Source organism: Sceloporus occidentalis, unplaced genomic scaffold (genome assembly GCF_023333645.1).
Source record: "Sceloporus occidentalis isolate IW3139 unplaced genomic scaffold, rSceOcc1.0.p SCAF_11, whole genome shotgun sequence".
NCBI lineage: Eukaryota > Metazoa > Chordata > Lepidosauria > Squamata > Phrynosomatidae > Sceloporus > Sceloporus occidentalis.
In genome coordinates, this window is record NW_028316991.1 from 8,913,042 (window position 1) to 8,929,666 (window position 16,625).

At 42.0% G+C, this 16,625-nt stretch overlaps 1 protein-coding gene across 1 annotated transcript in view; it reads left to right on the forward strand.

Moving 5' to 3' along the window:
• Nucleotides 1-1,614: 1,614 nt before the first annotated feature.
• Nucleotides 1,615-16,625, forward strand: part of LOC149305523 (NEDD4-like E3 ubiquitin-protein ligase WWP1) — a 31,740-nt gene continuing 16,729 nt past the window's right edge. Inside the window, exons 1-7 of the mRNA XM_089477174.1 lie at nt 1,615-1,681; nt 10,306-10,444; nt 10,995-11,119; nt 11,831-11,974; nt 12,054-12,117; nt 13,278-13,456; nt 15,094-15,409. Coding sequence (XP_089333300.1) covers nt 1,615-1,681; nt 10,306-10,444; nt 10,995-11,119; nt 11,831-11,974; nt 12,054-12,117; nt 13,278-13,456; nt 15,094-15,409 — 1,034 coding nt within the window. The remainder of the gene's footprint in view (nt 1,682-10,305; nt 10,445-10,994; nt 11,120-11,830; nt 11,975-12,053; nt 12,118-13,277; nt 13,457-15,093; nt 15,410-16,625) is intronic.

Here is a 16,625-nt window from a genome sequence, read left to right on the forward strand (position 1 = left end):
AGCTTTATATAAATTAATGAGTATAAGTATGACTTGACTGCCTACAATAGCAACCTACAAATCTGTAGATAAAGGACGTTTATTGGAACAAAATGGAATAGAAAACACCTTTTCTTCACCATAAAACTACCATACTCTATGTATACAGCCTGGATTTAACGCTCAATGAAAAAAGCTATTTTCTTTCTACTTTCACTGAAGGAATTTCTTTCATCCGGCTCCTTTTCTACTTTTCACCTGTTTGTCGCGATCTTTCTACTCTCTTTGAAGGTTTCTTATTATTGTTATTGGGCTGCACGGTTTCCGCAGTCCTTCTTGATTTATTCTGTAAACCCTAAAATTGAGCTGTAATCCTATATGAAATGGTGGCTTTACTGAAATTAGAAATATTACATGAAGTTTGGTTACTTTGCTGCAAGATGTGCAACTGCTGTTGGCCACTTCTCATCAGTCCCAGCCAGACGTTGGCTCGACTCGATGGGAGTCCAACTGGCAGGTACCCTAATTTATCAGGTCTTTAAAAAAATGAAATGGACGTAGAATTGAGTTGAAGCAGGAATCATAGTTGGGGCATTGTTAGAAAATGTGGAAGATCCGACACGGGATGTAACAGATAAGCCTTGAGCTCTTTCGATAATGCAGTCGCTATCGTACATTCCAAGCTTGAATCTGCAGTACAGTAGACACATTGTATACAAAACCCCCATGCGTTTGCCAGGGTTCATTTAGACAGCCCCTTGAACAATGAATGCATATGTAAATACTCTAATAGATGCATACATTTAAACTGCCGGAAAAAGAAATCTCTGACCTTAAAGAGAAGCTGCAGAAATCTCTCCCCGTTCTGATGTTCCATGCCACATAAATCAATGGGAACATTTTCTGCGCATGTGTACGGGGTGGGGAGTGGGATTTTGTTATACCCTCCTCAGTAGTGCTAGATCTATCGCTGTTTGGTAGCTGGGGAAAGGGGCAGATGCGTATAGGGGGACCGCGTAGAGTGCGCTGCGACAAACTGGCAATCATATGGTGGCTGGAGAATCCCTTTAAATGGACCACCTCTTTAGCCTTTGTCTGGAGCCAGTCATGGATTCATTCATAGGGAACCAATTACGAAAAAGTTGCACGCCTCCGTTAGAACGCCCGGAACCGTAGCTGCCAGTGGCTTCCCGTGCGTATTACCAAAAATACTAAGAGAACTCCTACACTGATCTACAGCCATTCAGCAGCTGGCCTATACAGCGTGTATCATCTGTGTATTTCATTTTATTTTGGGTCGGATCGCAGATGGCACATCTTTTTTTTTTTTTTTTTTTTTTCTTTCTTTCTTTCTTGAGGGAAGTGGTTAACGACATCTGTGTGCTGAGCTTGCATGCTGTGCCAGTTGAGTAACGCGCTCGGCCCTCTGTACCCGGTGTTCCCATTTCCCCTGATTAGTTGAAGCTCAGTTAACTTGTACTTTGACATTTCCCCTGTACTTTGACATGTGCGATTTAGTCACCCATAGCAGAACGTGCACACGCCAACTAGAAATAGAAGCCCATTGCCGTTGGAATCCGTGTACTCACATGATGCTTTTGTTTGTCCTCTTGCAGGCCTGACCTGTACCCTGACATGGCCGCAGCCTCACCCCGGCCGGCTACCAGAAACAATCATGAAGGTTTGCCGCTGCATGTGACAGGTAAGCGGGTTACACTGACGCTGCAGGCATCGGCGCAGTGATTTTCTGTTGCTTTCTTGCACTGAGATGATGCCTCACGTCGCTCCACCGAGTCCTGCCAGGCTGCGCCCGTTCCCCGTACCTCTTAAGGTCTGGGGCTTTAGATCCCCCCCCTGCTTGTTTTGGAACGTGATGATCCTGTTGCAGTAAACGTTGGCGATAATAGTGGAAGACCTCGTGCAGATGGATGAGTTATAGTGGAGTTTATGCTATGAAAATCATGTATAAAACACCCCGTGGTATGGTGCTCGTGACTAAATTTGCAGCAAATCTTTTTAATTACACATAATGGTAATTTGTATGTGATCCCTTATCTACACTACTGTTCAAAATGTCCTTTAAAGAAAACACATTTTTTACATTAAATAACATGGAACGGATGAGAAGAACGGCTCAGATGTTGTAAATGACTATTTGTAACTGGAAACGGCTGATTTTAAATGGAATCTCTGTATAGGTGTACAGAGGCCCTTTATCACTCCTGCGTTCCAATGGCACGTTGTGTTCGCTAATCCAGGTTTAAGGTTAAAACAATGATTTGAAAACCCTTTTGTAATTATATTACAGCTAGAAATGTCCTTGTGACCCCAAACTTTTGAATGGTGTGTATAAGCCTTAGAACCATGGAATATGTGCATGTGTTGGGAGTATGTCCTCTGTGAAGTACACTATTAACCCCTTGCTGACTTCCTAATGAATCTTTCATTGTAGTCCGCTTCTTTTAGTTTGTTTTTATGCTTTTTTTTATTGAGAGAGTTCTGGTATTTTGAATCCGTAGAACGATTTTTTTCTATTCCCTTATAGAATATCTAAAATCTGTGTCCTGCGCGTAAATCATTTTGTACATATTTTTTTTAGCCGTCTACAATATATTTTTGCTGTATTATTATTTTTTTTTTTGTATGGATTCAGTCGTCGTTTGGACATTAAAAGTGAAAAAGGATTTCCAGTAGAGAAGCTAAAATTATATTCTTTAAATCCTTAGATTACGGCTAAAACTCATAAAACTGAATATGGCTGCGTTAGTGGCTTCAGTTTAATATTGTTAAATATTTTATGTGGCTTGGTTAGTCTTGTTAATGTTTTGTAAACTGCCTTAACTTTGCCCTGTGACATAAGCCACCGATCCCAAAGAGAGACCGGCCAGCAAACCCGTAGCAGAGGCTCAGTCTTACTGGCATTCAAAGTTTAAGACGTTAAATGGACGTTGCCAAATGTATTGTGACAATTTAAAGGAATTATTGTGCTTTTTATCTCTACCTGATTTTACCTTTTGATTTGCCAATGTAAAAACATTGGTAAGGGCCGCTCTTCCCGTTACCGCGTTATTCTGGCTAGTGTGCACATGGCACGGATCCCAATCTCTCGAGGTGAACGTGTTGGATGCTCACTTTAAACCTCGGGATATATTTTTTTCTGTTTATTAGTAACCATGTCTAACGGATACATAGTGTGTGTACGCGTGGTGGCTTGGGCCACGTCCCCTGTAGCTTGGCTCTGATTGAGCCGTAGGCGCTGATGCTCTTTCGGGGAACCGGTACATACTTTCCTCACTAGGGTGTCGTTACTGGTTTATATGTTCTGTTACATGCGCAGCGGGAGTAACGGGCTGGCTCTGTGATAGGGAGACACAATACGGGACCGGTTTTATCTTCTGTTATGGTCGTCGTTAATGTGCCTTGATCCTAAAATCATGACCCTCTTCAAGAGTTTAGAGGGGAGGACTAGTAGCTTTAGGCTGACAGGGCAAGTGGCCCAGCTATGCAGAGGCACAATTTGTACGCTAGTCTGAAGAATCTGTTCCTTGTGTTTGTTGTTGTAAGAAATATAGGGTGTCTTTACGTCCTCTGAAACAAGTCCAAGTATACTCGGCACTGTGCGAACGAAAGGCTGCAGTATGATGTCCCATCTATTATTATCTCTAATAGCCCCATCTCACAACTTCATCGTTCAGTAAATGGCTCTCCTGATGCGGCACAACAGGAAGTGACATCACATCCTGGCGCTTCATACAGGGAGACCTCTGGCACGACCTGGTACTGGGAGGGAACCTGTTCATTGTGACAATCCCAACTAGACATAGTAACTAACCTGTGACCATCAACCTCCAGTCAGCTCTGCAGAGTACTTTTATTAATACATATATATATATATATATATATATATATATATATATATATATATATATATATATATATATATATATATATATATATATATATATATACTTAAAGCCATACAAAAGGGTGTCTGGAAATAGTAGGCAGACCGGATGGGGGGAATGCTTGTCTGCCGTTAAGTTCCCCTTAATCTTGCACACCCTGGATCCATGTTATACGGCTTCTTCCAAAGGTTACCTGCTATTACGCATGACTTTTGGCTGTCGAATTTTTGTGTTGCCAACCCTGCCCAGCTGCCTCCTGCCACTCGCTTCTTGTAATATGGTAAACGTACTAAGTTCCAGTATCGTTTTGGACTGTAATCAATGTGAATTGGAGCAAAATGTGAATGACGGACCAGATCCGTGTGGAAAATGATGTCCTTCCCATAAGACCTGCTTGCTTCGCTGTGGAAAGATGGATTTATGTAGCTGCTGGTCATACATGGCTTACTGAACAGGGAACTTCTAATGAACTTCTGATGTCTGTCTGCAGCATCATTTCTTGTCAGTCTAGGATCATAAGAGTTGGAATCTTACACCAAATTCCCTTTACTTTTCTCACAAATGGATTTAGAGTTGGGTAGAAGCACCGTACGGTTGGTCAGTGCCCCTTTGGTTTGGGGTGCAGGGGGTCCGCAGACCTGTGAGGGTATGATTGCTGTCAATCCTAATAAACAGGTCACTTGTACACAACAGCCGCCTCTGACCTTTTGTGGGAATGGTAGTGCGCGGGGCCTTGGCCAAGACCCACCAGCTATTCAACATATTACGTACATCTACCATTAGCATCAGCCTCCGGAACAAAGTGACTATGGGGCGCAGCTAAAACATGAATAAATAAATAAAATATATAACGGTTACATGATTTCTCTGCAGAGGGAAAATGGTCTTTCCAGCCGCCCCTAGAGTTCTAAAAGAAAAGAGAAATACGGCCAATAAACGAGTATCGCAAACGATGCCAGATCTGATTTTTACTGATACTGTACTGATAGAAAATAATTTTTATGCAAACGTTATAATGCACCAAAAATCTCTGAAAAGTGACTGCTGATCATACAAATCACGATAGCAATTTTCATAAGGGGACCCGAACAAAGGCGGTTTCACACAAATAAAAACCATTTCCAGCTACAATAGTCATTTACATCATTGAGAGCGTGAACAGCAGTATATAGTGGTGTGTGAGAGACATGAAATCTTGTGCTAAGGCGATCCTGTAGGAAAGAAAGATCTGCAATGTTACGTCAGCCTGGGTGATTCCCTCGGCTCGTTTGTGCAAACATATAAAGTGTATCTCGGATCTCGCTAATACATAGGATTGTGCGATATGAATAATAAAACAGGAGAAGACTCTTCTGTGTGCCAAAGAGTGCCGGCCACCTAGCTAAATAAAACCGAGCAACTGCAGCAATGTCATCGGTAGAGACTGAGCGTATCGAGTGATACAGCACTCTAAACAACGGCCCTGCGATGGCGAACTGGTGTGGGAAATATCTGATTGTCACGTTGTGTGACCTCCGTTGTAAATAGACCAGTTTGCGGGCAAAGTTGTAAATACAAAACTATCATCAGACCAATGGAATAATTTAGAATACTGTTGCTTTTGTAATATTGCGAGCATCCTCCGTTGTACCGCATCCGTAGATCTCTTTGGCTGCAAAGCTTGCCATCCATCTGGAAACGAGGGGAATGCCCCCTTCCACCCCATCCCCCTGCTTTCTTCAGGAAGCGCTGTGCGCTTGTCCAGGATTTTCATGGTCGGTCATCTGGAGGACATAGACGCTGCGTGTGTCATGGGAGTCTTTCAAAAAGTAGAGAGTTATAATATAGTTGTGAATGCCGCGTATACAAAAACTTATATAAAATGCTAGATAGTTTACTCAACAAACAGTAGCCATGGGACGAGGTGCTTGGCGCGTGTATCTGTTTTGTGATTGGTCCATATTGCTGTTCCTTTATTTTTTTTTTATTGCATTTTAAGTCTAACGTGTCTGGATATATGTTGTAGATGATGCGGAGACGTTCAAACACTGTTCCAGGTTAGAGTTGATGTAAGAGCTCATGCTGATTAACCAACTTAAAATAGAAATAAATGTGCAAATGTTAAAGAACGGGGAACTACTTCCATGCGTCACCCGGTTCATCACACTTCCCCTATCTAAGAATCGAGTTCACGTAAGAGACATGTCTGTGGGATGTCTCTATGAAATTTGCTGATGCTTCTGTCCTCCGAGGTTCCTGTATAACCCACCAAAACCAGTTTTGTTTAATTTTCTGTTTCTTTGGAGACTCGCAACTTCCACCTCTGTGAACTTGGCAAAAAGACACGTAAAATGGCAATAGGAAACCCTTTTTCTTTCAACTTTACTCAACTGAAAAAATAGAAAAAATCAAATCACATTTCCTGACATTTTTTCTTTTAAAGCCCATTAAGCATGTGACCGAAAGAGAAAAATTCCTTTCGACGTCCATACGTTTGGAAACACGGACATTCAAAACATTTACTTATCTGTAAGTCTCCTGATCCTGTCTCCACCCCTGTTTGACTTGGCAATGACTACCGACTTGTCTTCACCCAACTCCTAGCTCACAATTAGAGCTTCTGCTCTTATTTCTCTTTCATAACGCTCCGAATGCTGGTAAGAGCTTACAAGAGCAAACGGCCAACGCACTATGGATCTGTTTGTCAAATATGTTCTAAGAAATGTGACGGAGATCTTCTGCGATCTTTGTGGTAGAGTTTACCATGTAGCTCGGAGAGCTAGTTCTGTGGAGTGCTAGGTTTGTTATTATATAAGTTATTATATAGGTGTAGGGTTTTATAAACTATGGGGGCATGTAGCACATTACCAGAGCACACACCCAATACAGAAATAACAGGTTAAAAATTGAGCATACAATAAATTGACACCATACACAGTAGGGAGTGTTAGGTCATTTTATTACATTGGGTAATCAAATGGTGGTGGTCGTCTTCTTCAGCTCATGTATGGTCTGCCTTTGGCCAAGACTGGTCCTTGGGAGTGTGTCACGCTCTTTAAAATAAGGGGTTTTTTTGTACACTTTTTTCTTTTTAGTGTGTGGTACGTGAAGCACGTTCATGTAAAGGAACAAGAAGGTGTTAAGATTCTTGTCACAGATTTCAAATTTTGCAACAAATCCAAATCTTTAATGCCACCTCCTGAAATGGTGTCATGAAAATGAATGCAATCTCTACACTGTCGATCAGTGGGGTGGAATATACACACTTTCAATGCTGGTTTGTGCTACATGAGGCTCTACACAGAGAATATCAGTGTCCATTAAATATTCAACAATTTTTTTCTTTTTTTTTTCTTTTGGACGGCTCTTACGTTATCACTGTACTGTTTGCAAATCATAAAATCACATCATTTTGGTTTGTTTACTAAATTAAAAATAAATTGGTGCCTGATTGTGCAGGGGCTCCATGGTTCTCCATAAATTATCAGTCAACAGTTAGTTTACAAGATACTCTGCGCCACGATTTAAACATGACTTCGTAGCGCGCTGAAGAACGCTATGACTGTAGTATTCCATTTAACACATGTCCCTTCTAATGGAGAAGATGTAGAACATATCAGGAAGTGCGGTGTTATGGAAAATGTTTCCCCTGCAGGTTAATGGTGAAAACCAGCCCAGAGCCTTACCCTGCTGCTCTCCTTGCTGGACCCAGACAAAACTACACCTTAACCCCAAACTTGCCCTAAAGCTTTATTCGCTGCCACCATCAAGTTCTATTTAACTGAACTACTCAATCTATTAAAAAAAAAAGAAACTTGGTAAAAAAAATTAGAATTAGTTCGCAATTACAGCACAAAGACGGAACGAATTTTTTTTTTTTTAAAAAGCCACAAAAAATGCAAGGTGTAATATAAAAATCTGCTGTCTACAAAGTTTTCACTGTACTGATCTGAGCATTAATTTTTAATGCCAGGATTGTAGGTTTTAAAGGAACAGTCTCTGCCCCAAACAGTGTCGCCATGCATTACTTAGTAAGTAGAAAAATAAATTCCACTTAATCCTACAAAAAGCTGCAATGCACGACGTCCTCCCCTCTCCGCGATTTGCCCCGGTTTTGACTGCTTGCAGCAGCTCATCGCTGGCAGGAAAGTTTTTCCCCTTCAAATTAGTAGGAATGCCAAATGTACTGTCCCCAAGCATATCCTTTAGAAATCTCTTGCAAGCCACGAGTTTGATGAATCCTTTGCCTTTGGATAAAAAAAAAAAAGTTAATTATAAGGTAACACTCGGCTGTCGGATGTATTGCAGTGCAGAGGAGCGCTGGATGTACCTTTTTAAGGGGAAGGTCTACTGCCGCAGGTACTTAGTAACTACTTAGCGGCTTTTGCAGGCAATCGCTTTCATTGAAAGCCATGGCACTGCCAAATGCTTGTGTGTGATGGGGGTCATTAGCTCGCCCCTTTAAATCTCCCGTGACCCAGCATTGGAGACTCAATGCTGATTAGGGGATGCATCCGATCGAGTGAGGGGTGAGGAAATAGACCAAATGTATTGAAAGTAATCTGATAAATTGCTCAACCCCCCCCCCCCCCCCCCCGTTAATTACAAGGTAGCACTCCGGCATCATACTCATTAAAGTGCGTACGAGGGCTGGAGTGTACCTCTTAAAATATTTCTGCTGGGTAAGGAGTGTTTGCAAATGCAGGAAATTGCACTTAAAACACTTGGTGTGGTAAAACCTAATAAAAGAAATAACCGACAGGCACTTCTCCGCTGTACACCAGACGCCGAGGAAGGAATTAAGGTTGTTGCTTATTGGAGACCTGTCTGAGCCAGTTACGTTTTATTAGTCTTTAAGCACAAGTGTCTTTAAGGTTCAATTTCTGGCAATTATAAACCCTACCACCTCAATTATTTCAAGCAAATGTGTGAAGATTCCACGCAAGAATCAAGCCGACGGCATTTAAAAAGTAGCTAAAATATAAACGTATTGTACTCTAGAGCGATAGAAGGATGTGAGGCAAACCGACGTGTTCCAAAGACAATACCGTGATTCTGTCTGATAATTGTAATGATGTCGTATAGTAAAAAAAAAAAATCCTTTTCTAGAAGTCCTCAAAAGAGGAGAAACTATCACAGCTTGTAGCATAATTCTATTCATATCTTATCTAGTTATCTAGTTATGGGTTTATAGGGAATAAGTTGTGTTTACAGTGTAAAAATCCCAGGTGTTGTATAGACCTATTCATGTTTGGATGATTGATTTTATAATTGAAGTTTTTTAAGGCACTTGAAGAGCAGTTGTGGATAGTTGGGCATTTTAAAGGTTAGTTTTGATTGGTGTTATTCATTGTACGTTTTTAAAATCAACTAGGTCGTATCAGGCTTTGGTGGAGATGGAACCTCCTTGAGATGGTCTACAGAAGTTCAACTGATGAGTATAGACGGGTGATATCTTTGGATGCTTACCTTGTATCATTAATGACCTAGATTTTACTACACATGTATAAGATGGATGTGTACTGGGGCTTGTATTTGTTATCGAGTGTACCTTCCTTGGTTATGTTTTTTTTTTCTTCTGTTCCTAATCAATAGGATTTACCCAATTGCCAGCTTGAGTCCGATACAGTATCTGTGTATTTGACAACCTGGCCAAAACATCCCTATGTAAAGATGTAATTTGTGTAATTCTGTGTGTCATGCTGTATTGACAATAAATGTATAATCCAATTAATCTTTAAAAAAAACAAAAAAACTGTGTGTGCTATATATAACTATAGTCTGGTTGCCATAAACAAACCGCCGGCTAGTTGTATAGACAGTTTGCTAGGAGGCACAGCAATTGATCTATATAATGGTATTGGGCCATCATCTGCCTCTGGAAGCAGGTTAAACAGTGGTATCCATTTCCAGTTCCTAAAGACACATTGAGCTTTTTATCCTTTTTCATAAAATCCACTTTAATGTACAGTATTTATTTTGTATAGGAAAATATGAGGTACCCATCCCATTTGCTACCACTTTTCAGAGTATCTGCTTCATTGGTTATGGACACATTATGAACCTTGTGTATTTAATATATCATTTCTGTTGTATGTTGATGTCCAGCCGCAGAGGGTTGCATGTGTTCCTCAGCCTGGCCGCTTGCCGTCAAAGGTTGAGGCAACCCTATAACAGTACTGTGTAGAAAGAAAGGCTGGTGTCTTAGAACATGGCCGTGGCCTCACCAGCTGCCAGTAGAACCTGGTCATATCGTGCCCCTCAAAGAATCCTCCAGGGAATCCTAAAATTGAGAAATGAGAAAAAAAAACCGGAAAGATATAGTTCAAATCTAAATAGCTTTGGGACATCTAATCAGTTAACAGAACATTATTATTATTACTACTATTATTGTTCTCGTAGAGTAATCTGGAGTAAGTATTTCTCTCCATTTCTTTTCTAGTGTCCTGTGCCAAACTGAAGAGAAAGAAAAACTGGTTTGGCACTAGTGTGTATACAGAACTGGCTGTCGACGGCCAGACAAGGAAGACAGCAAAATCAAGCAGCTCAAGCAATCCAAAATGGGAAGAGCAGATAACTGTGTATGCTTGTTTTCCCTCACGTCATTTAAAAAAGAATACATATACAAGATCTTCCCCCATCTCTTTACTTTTTAAATAATGTAGGAATATTTTGTGGCGATAAAAGGCACAATCTTGCTTTTTTGTAGTTTTGAGAAATGGGGACAATATCGATTATATGTCTGTTGCCATTTATGTAAGCAGAGAAGTGAATGAATGAAGGTAAAAGCTCATTCTTGAAAGCTCAAAAAGTTAAAGTTCCACATTCGCCATATACTTTTTTTTTTTTCTTCATGCAATAGTTTATATTTCTACTGAAATGTTGTTATAAACTAATAAAGCCACATATGGTACCAATAGAGTTATGAGTCATGAAAGAACCAATGAGTTGCAATGTAGAGTCCAGATAGCCAGTTCTGGGGCTGGAGAAGTTGAAGCACGGTAGATCTGCTGTAACTCTGCCTCTGTGGTTACAGCTACTGATAATGTTAATAACTCAAAAAACATTATGCTCTCTCATGGCTGAAAGGCAACAAAATGAGTCTACTCAGCGCTTTGTTTCTTTCCGTAGGAACGTGACTCCACACACCACACTTGAATTTAAGGTATGGAGCCATCATACATTGAAAGCAGATGCGTTGCTTGGAAAAACCATTGTAGACTTAAAGCAAGCCTTGGAGGCCCACAACAGGAAATGTGAGTATTGGTAAAATGCTGTCCGTTTAGCTTGGAATCCAGAAATAATGCATAACACACAGCGACGTACCCAGTCCAAAGCTACCAAAGCTCTTGATTGGGGATTTTTAAAGAAACAGAAAATGGGCTTGAAGGGCACTAAACATGCTTCTTGTGTATCTGTAATTAAATGTGTTGCTGGGGTTTTCCTCTCTCCATATCTCTACAAAAAATGTCTGCTTTAGCATGTTCCTGAGAAAGTTTAGCGCAAAAAAAGGGCAAAGAAAAATCTTAGTATTTATCTATTCATATTGAAGGTAGATTTCTTCAGACTTAAATATTTTGAATGATATCGATATGGGCCTCTTTCTGGTGGTGTAACATTGGATTGCGTGACCCCTTTTAGTAGCATGGCAGGTCTCACCGCGTGCAAGAAGCTGTGGCGATAAATTCCGCTCAAGTTGAGTGAATAGGTGTGTTACTAATGATGCACTTGGGTTTACATGCCCCCTGGTCCAGTGGGTGCAAGCACTCACCTGTAGTCCTTCATAGGGTGAATCCTTGCATGCTTGAGTGTTGCCGCTGCAGAACTAAACCATTAACCAGCTGGGTATTTCATGTTTGGACTTACTCATCAATTTATTCTGGATCTGTACATTTTGGTTGCTTGGTTTCTGGTTTTACAGAGAGCACAAGTGTATTTACCAGTATCGTGGTTTTGTGTCCACACAGTGGAAAAAGTAAAGAAACAGTTAAAGCTGTCACTGGACGGTAAGCACGGGACTGTCCAGACCGGGGAACTGACTGTCATTTTAGACGGTTTGATTGTAGAACCGGAAGCCCTCAATCCATGCAGTTCAGCAGCCCCAGCATCCGGTAAGACCCACATCTTGGGTGTACCAATTGTTTAGGCAAAATGAAACCCTGTTGAACTTTGTATTTTTTTCCCCACTAGAAATCCAGCAAAATGGTGATGCCATCCGAGAAAATGGAGGGGAAACGGCAGGTGCTAGAAGAGGGTATGAAATGTTCTTTTAATTCACTTTATCAGTAAACCTCTCTCTTTAGATGTTTTTTGGAACTTCGGAGTGTTTTTGATAACAATTTTTGCTAGATTCTGAAGTTTAGGCCTAGCTTGTCGTTATCAATCGCTTTCTGATACAAATAAACCATGGATCAGCAGACGGATTACTATGATCTGCAGTATTCAGTTTGTGTTAATTGTTAATGTTCACCGGCTCCAGTTCTGCATCTCATGTACTCCTTGGGCTACTGATCCACAACTGCTCCTTTGCCAACATTATTTTGGGAAATATAGAGAGCTGCGGGGTGTTCTAGGGCCGTTGGAGGATCACTGGGTTGTAGGTGACATGCCCTTGATGCCTTACACCAGATCGTAAGGAAAGACCAGTCGAGAGGCTTCCATGTGGTCGACCCCTCCAGCTCTTGATCAGTTGAAGCTTACCTGAACCATCGCCTGATGGGAATTGTAGTTCAATACCTACAGAACCTGCTGGCTGCGGAGCACCGCACCAAAGTCATTGGAATAATCATATGAGAGAGCATTATCCGGATAACCAGCGCTGTCATCTCAAGCTATGGATGTGTTTCTTTACATCATTATTATGTAATAGAAATGATTTTCAGATAAACCTGATGTTCCAGGATTAGGGAGCCAACTCTGTTTGGCTGCCAGGATTGTGTGAGAGGCTGAGAGCTGTCTCTGTCTTTTTGCTGTGCGGCCCAAGTTGCTTTGTGCAAATCTAAAGCGCTTAGTCTCATATTATTCTAACATATGTAAGTGTGGACGCGGCTGCCACGCTGCATAATGGAATAGTACTGAGTGTAGTTACACCGGACATAGAACAGGGTGGTTAAAATTAGAAATGTCTCCTTAAACCCTTTTGACTGCTGCTGGTTCAGCGGGGAGTAGTTTACAAAACAAACCAAGATATATAAAGGTGACCTGTACGTGGTCGTGCATCATAAGCGCCCCAAATAGCAATACCATGTCATTTTATGTTATCCATCATGAGACCTTACTATTAGACCTTAGTATTCTCCAACTGATGAGGGCCCAGGGCACAGAACACACTTTATTACGCTCTGTTTCCACTCGCTGCTTGTTGACGTACTGCTTGCTGTAAATTAATAACATTCTTTTATATCTTCTTTAAAGATCTGGTGACGTTCCCAACGGGACAGCTCTTGAAACCCCATCCGGTTATACAGAGCAGAATGCCTTTAATGCACAATTAGCCAACGGAGACGGCACCCGCTCCCCTCCTCATATTGCAGCCAGACCCAAAAATACACCAGCACCAAGTACACTCGCTGCACAGGGTGGCAACAGAACTGGTAGGTGCACACGGATACGTTTCCAGGAACCCAATGGAAGCAAACTTTCCCCGCGCCGCTTATAAAATCGTAACGTGAAATAAGACCAGCCGCTGTGGATCTCGATAGGGGCTTGCTGTATAATATCTGGGCCGATAATCGGCTATACGGCTGATCGTCGTGCAGCAAGCGTATCTTTGCATCGATACGAGGCTCTGTCCCGAGATCATGCGCCAGAGGGTCTACGTTTACAACACAGGCTTTGTGAGCCTCGTGTGTACAGGCGCTGATTAACCCCTTCAGGGTGAAGGACACTGCTTGCTTTTGTATGTAGATCTCCTTTTAAAATACCGTTTCCCTACTATATAATAATTCCTTAGTACCCGGCCAATAATGCAGGGTCGCCGTGTGATCAGGCTGCGGTGCGCACAGACGCAACCATAACGCAACATGACGTTGAACAAATGTATAAATTAATGATGCAATTAAACAGCTATTTGCATTTGCAGTGCGAGGGTGGTTTGTTTTCCGTAAAAAAAAAAAATAAAAATAATAAAAAAAAAATAAATCCAAGAATTATACTCAATGTAACCCATTCAGAAGATGCGTACAGAATTGGCCACAAATCGATCTGCCCAGGAGACCAGGTCTCTTATTCTTCAATAGATCCTGTGAAAATATGTAGGTCTCAGGCACTTGGGGAGTTAAAAAAAAAAAAAAAAAAAAAAAAAAAGATAAAACTAACTCTAGAAAGAAATGGCTGCTACGAGCTTTAGCGAATTCATCCCCTGTTAATGAGGTCTTTCTTTACTGAAGGGCAGCACAGATGAACATTTCATTGTTGCTACAAGGACACATTGTCTGTTTTACAGATCATACACGTCACTGGAATATATAAATATTATCCACAGCAGAGCTCTACATTCACTATTCAGATTATGGGGACAAATATAATTAAAGATGAATTAAAATAAATGTGTTTTTTTGTAAGCTGTTTGGAAGCTGTCCCTGGAAGGCTTACTCGGGTTCATTTATATGGATTCTAGACTACCTTCTGGATGTCTTCTCCTCTCGCTTTGTCCGGTAGAGCTGTTAGAATACCCTTTGCGTGGCAGTTTTTAGACAGTCAGATGAGACCAGTGCATTGTGTTATCAATTTTATCAAATAAAGGGAAAGTCTGACGATTGTGGTGTTGGGGCTCCACAAGATGGACACTCGGGTCTGATCCTCATCAGAATTCCTCACAGCCGGTCGTCAAAGGATATTTGCTTGCCCCTAAACCTTACCGTTGGTGTACGTGGCCTCGTCCGTATGGAAATAATAGTCCCTATAATTGGAGAGGAAAATGGTTTCCCTGGCAGGCCGTTTAAACCACAGTGCAGATGTTCTTTATAGTTCTAGCATACAGAAATGTTTACGTATGTAGGGGAGGTTATTCATTGCGGCGTGCTCTTATATAGTTGCCGTTTGGAGCTGTTAATGAAATAAATCTGTTACGTGGTGTAATCACATTATTTTGGTACATTAAGCTATTTATTGGGCAGCGTTTGGTTTTCTCACGTCATCAAGAAGCAACGTTTATGGTATATTTTGCTGATCCCACTTCCACTAAGAGGTTAAAAAGATGTACCTGAAACAAATGTATTTTTATTTTCAGTTAATGGCACAGCCGCTGCGTCGGAAGCCAATAGCACATCTTCCTGTGAAGTGATAGCAGTCCCTGCTGGACCCTTCGTGTCGGATAACGCAGACGGTACCAGCGACACCGCGGGCTCACAGACTGATAATTCAGAAAGCGGCACAGCCGCAGCCAACGATACCGCGCATGCTGCGTCTGAACCGGCACGGGCTGCCGACCCTGCTTCGTCATCGGCTGCTGGCAGCGCGAGTCCCGAAGCAGCGAAGCCGAGCCGATCCGCTGCGGATCCCGTGAGACAGCAGCCCGGCGGCACCGCGGAGCCCCTGCCACCTGGGTATGTTTTTTTCTTCTGTAGCTAATGATCGTGGAACAGAGAGCCGTCACGTCGGATAGCCGAGGCGGGGATCTGTCACTACACGCCGTGCGCTCCCATCCAGACCGGTGCTTCCGGCACACGCTATTCTTTTATAATCATTTTAATAACCATGGCCAAAATTGCCTATTTTCATTAGAATTAATTCTACTTTATTTGCTTGATATAAATGCAAGCAAAGACCTCTCAAATTCAGACTGTCCCGGACGTGACCATGGAGCAGGCCGCACGTCACCCATTGCCTACAGCCAGCTGGGCTTCCCAACAGCGTTTTTAAATATGCTTGAAGGCTTTGCTGGAGACCGTCGTACGGCGGCACTGCATGCGTCCCGATACGCTTAGACGCTTTAGGAGTCGCTGATTACATTAAGTGTTGTAGATTAATGGCCAGTCATAGAAACGGTGATGCTTAGCCCAGACAAAGGCAGGTTGATCATGATGGGAGTTGCATTCCCGCACCCAGTCTTGTTCTACGAGGCCGCGGCATGCGCGCTATTTCCCTATGGTTGGGCCGTTCGCATTCCTCCACTGCCTCGCATAGCATTTGGATCATTTCTGGATCAGGTTTCATTGCACTCTGTGACACTCGGCTAGTAAATTCAGCACCAAAACCAGTACAGCGTCGTGTGCTATTGTAATGGTGTTTTCTGGTACAGAGGACTAACCTACTCACCAAAAAAACAATTTAACAAATATCCCATAAAAAGGACTTTTCCGTGTAGCTGCGGAGGCCTTGTGAGTTCCCGTAACCGCCGCGCTGCTTTCTTAGAAATGATTAAGTAACGTACGTCTAGGAATTATGGACAGACAAGTCCCACGCTCCGGTCTAAAAGATATGCATCGCTAGCAAAACAGTCTCTACTCGAGTTTCCGATGGGGACAGAGTGATGTGAGGTTTCTGGGTTGAACCGTTCCTCCGCATGGATGAACAGATCAGATTTTGGTGTCATGTATTCTTGGCGATAGGCGAGAGAAAAGTATTTGCGCTGAGATGATATTAATACCGGCTCGTCTTCCACAAGACTCGTTTCAGATGGACCAGCATTACAATTACAATTACGGTGCTTTTGCTCGTTCACTGGTTAAATAGCATGCAGCACCTCAATATACCGAATTCCCAAAGAGTTTAACCCTCCGGCACACCATAGCCATTCGGCCATGATCTAACTAATTGTTA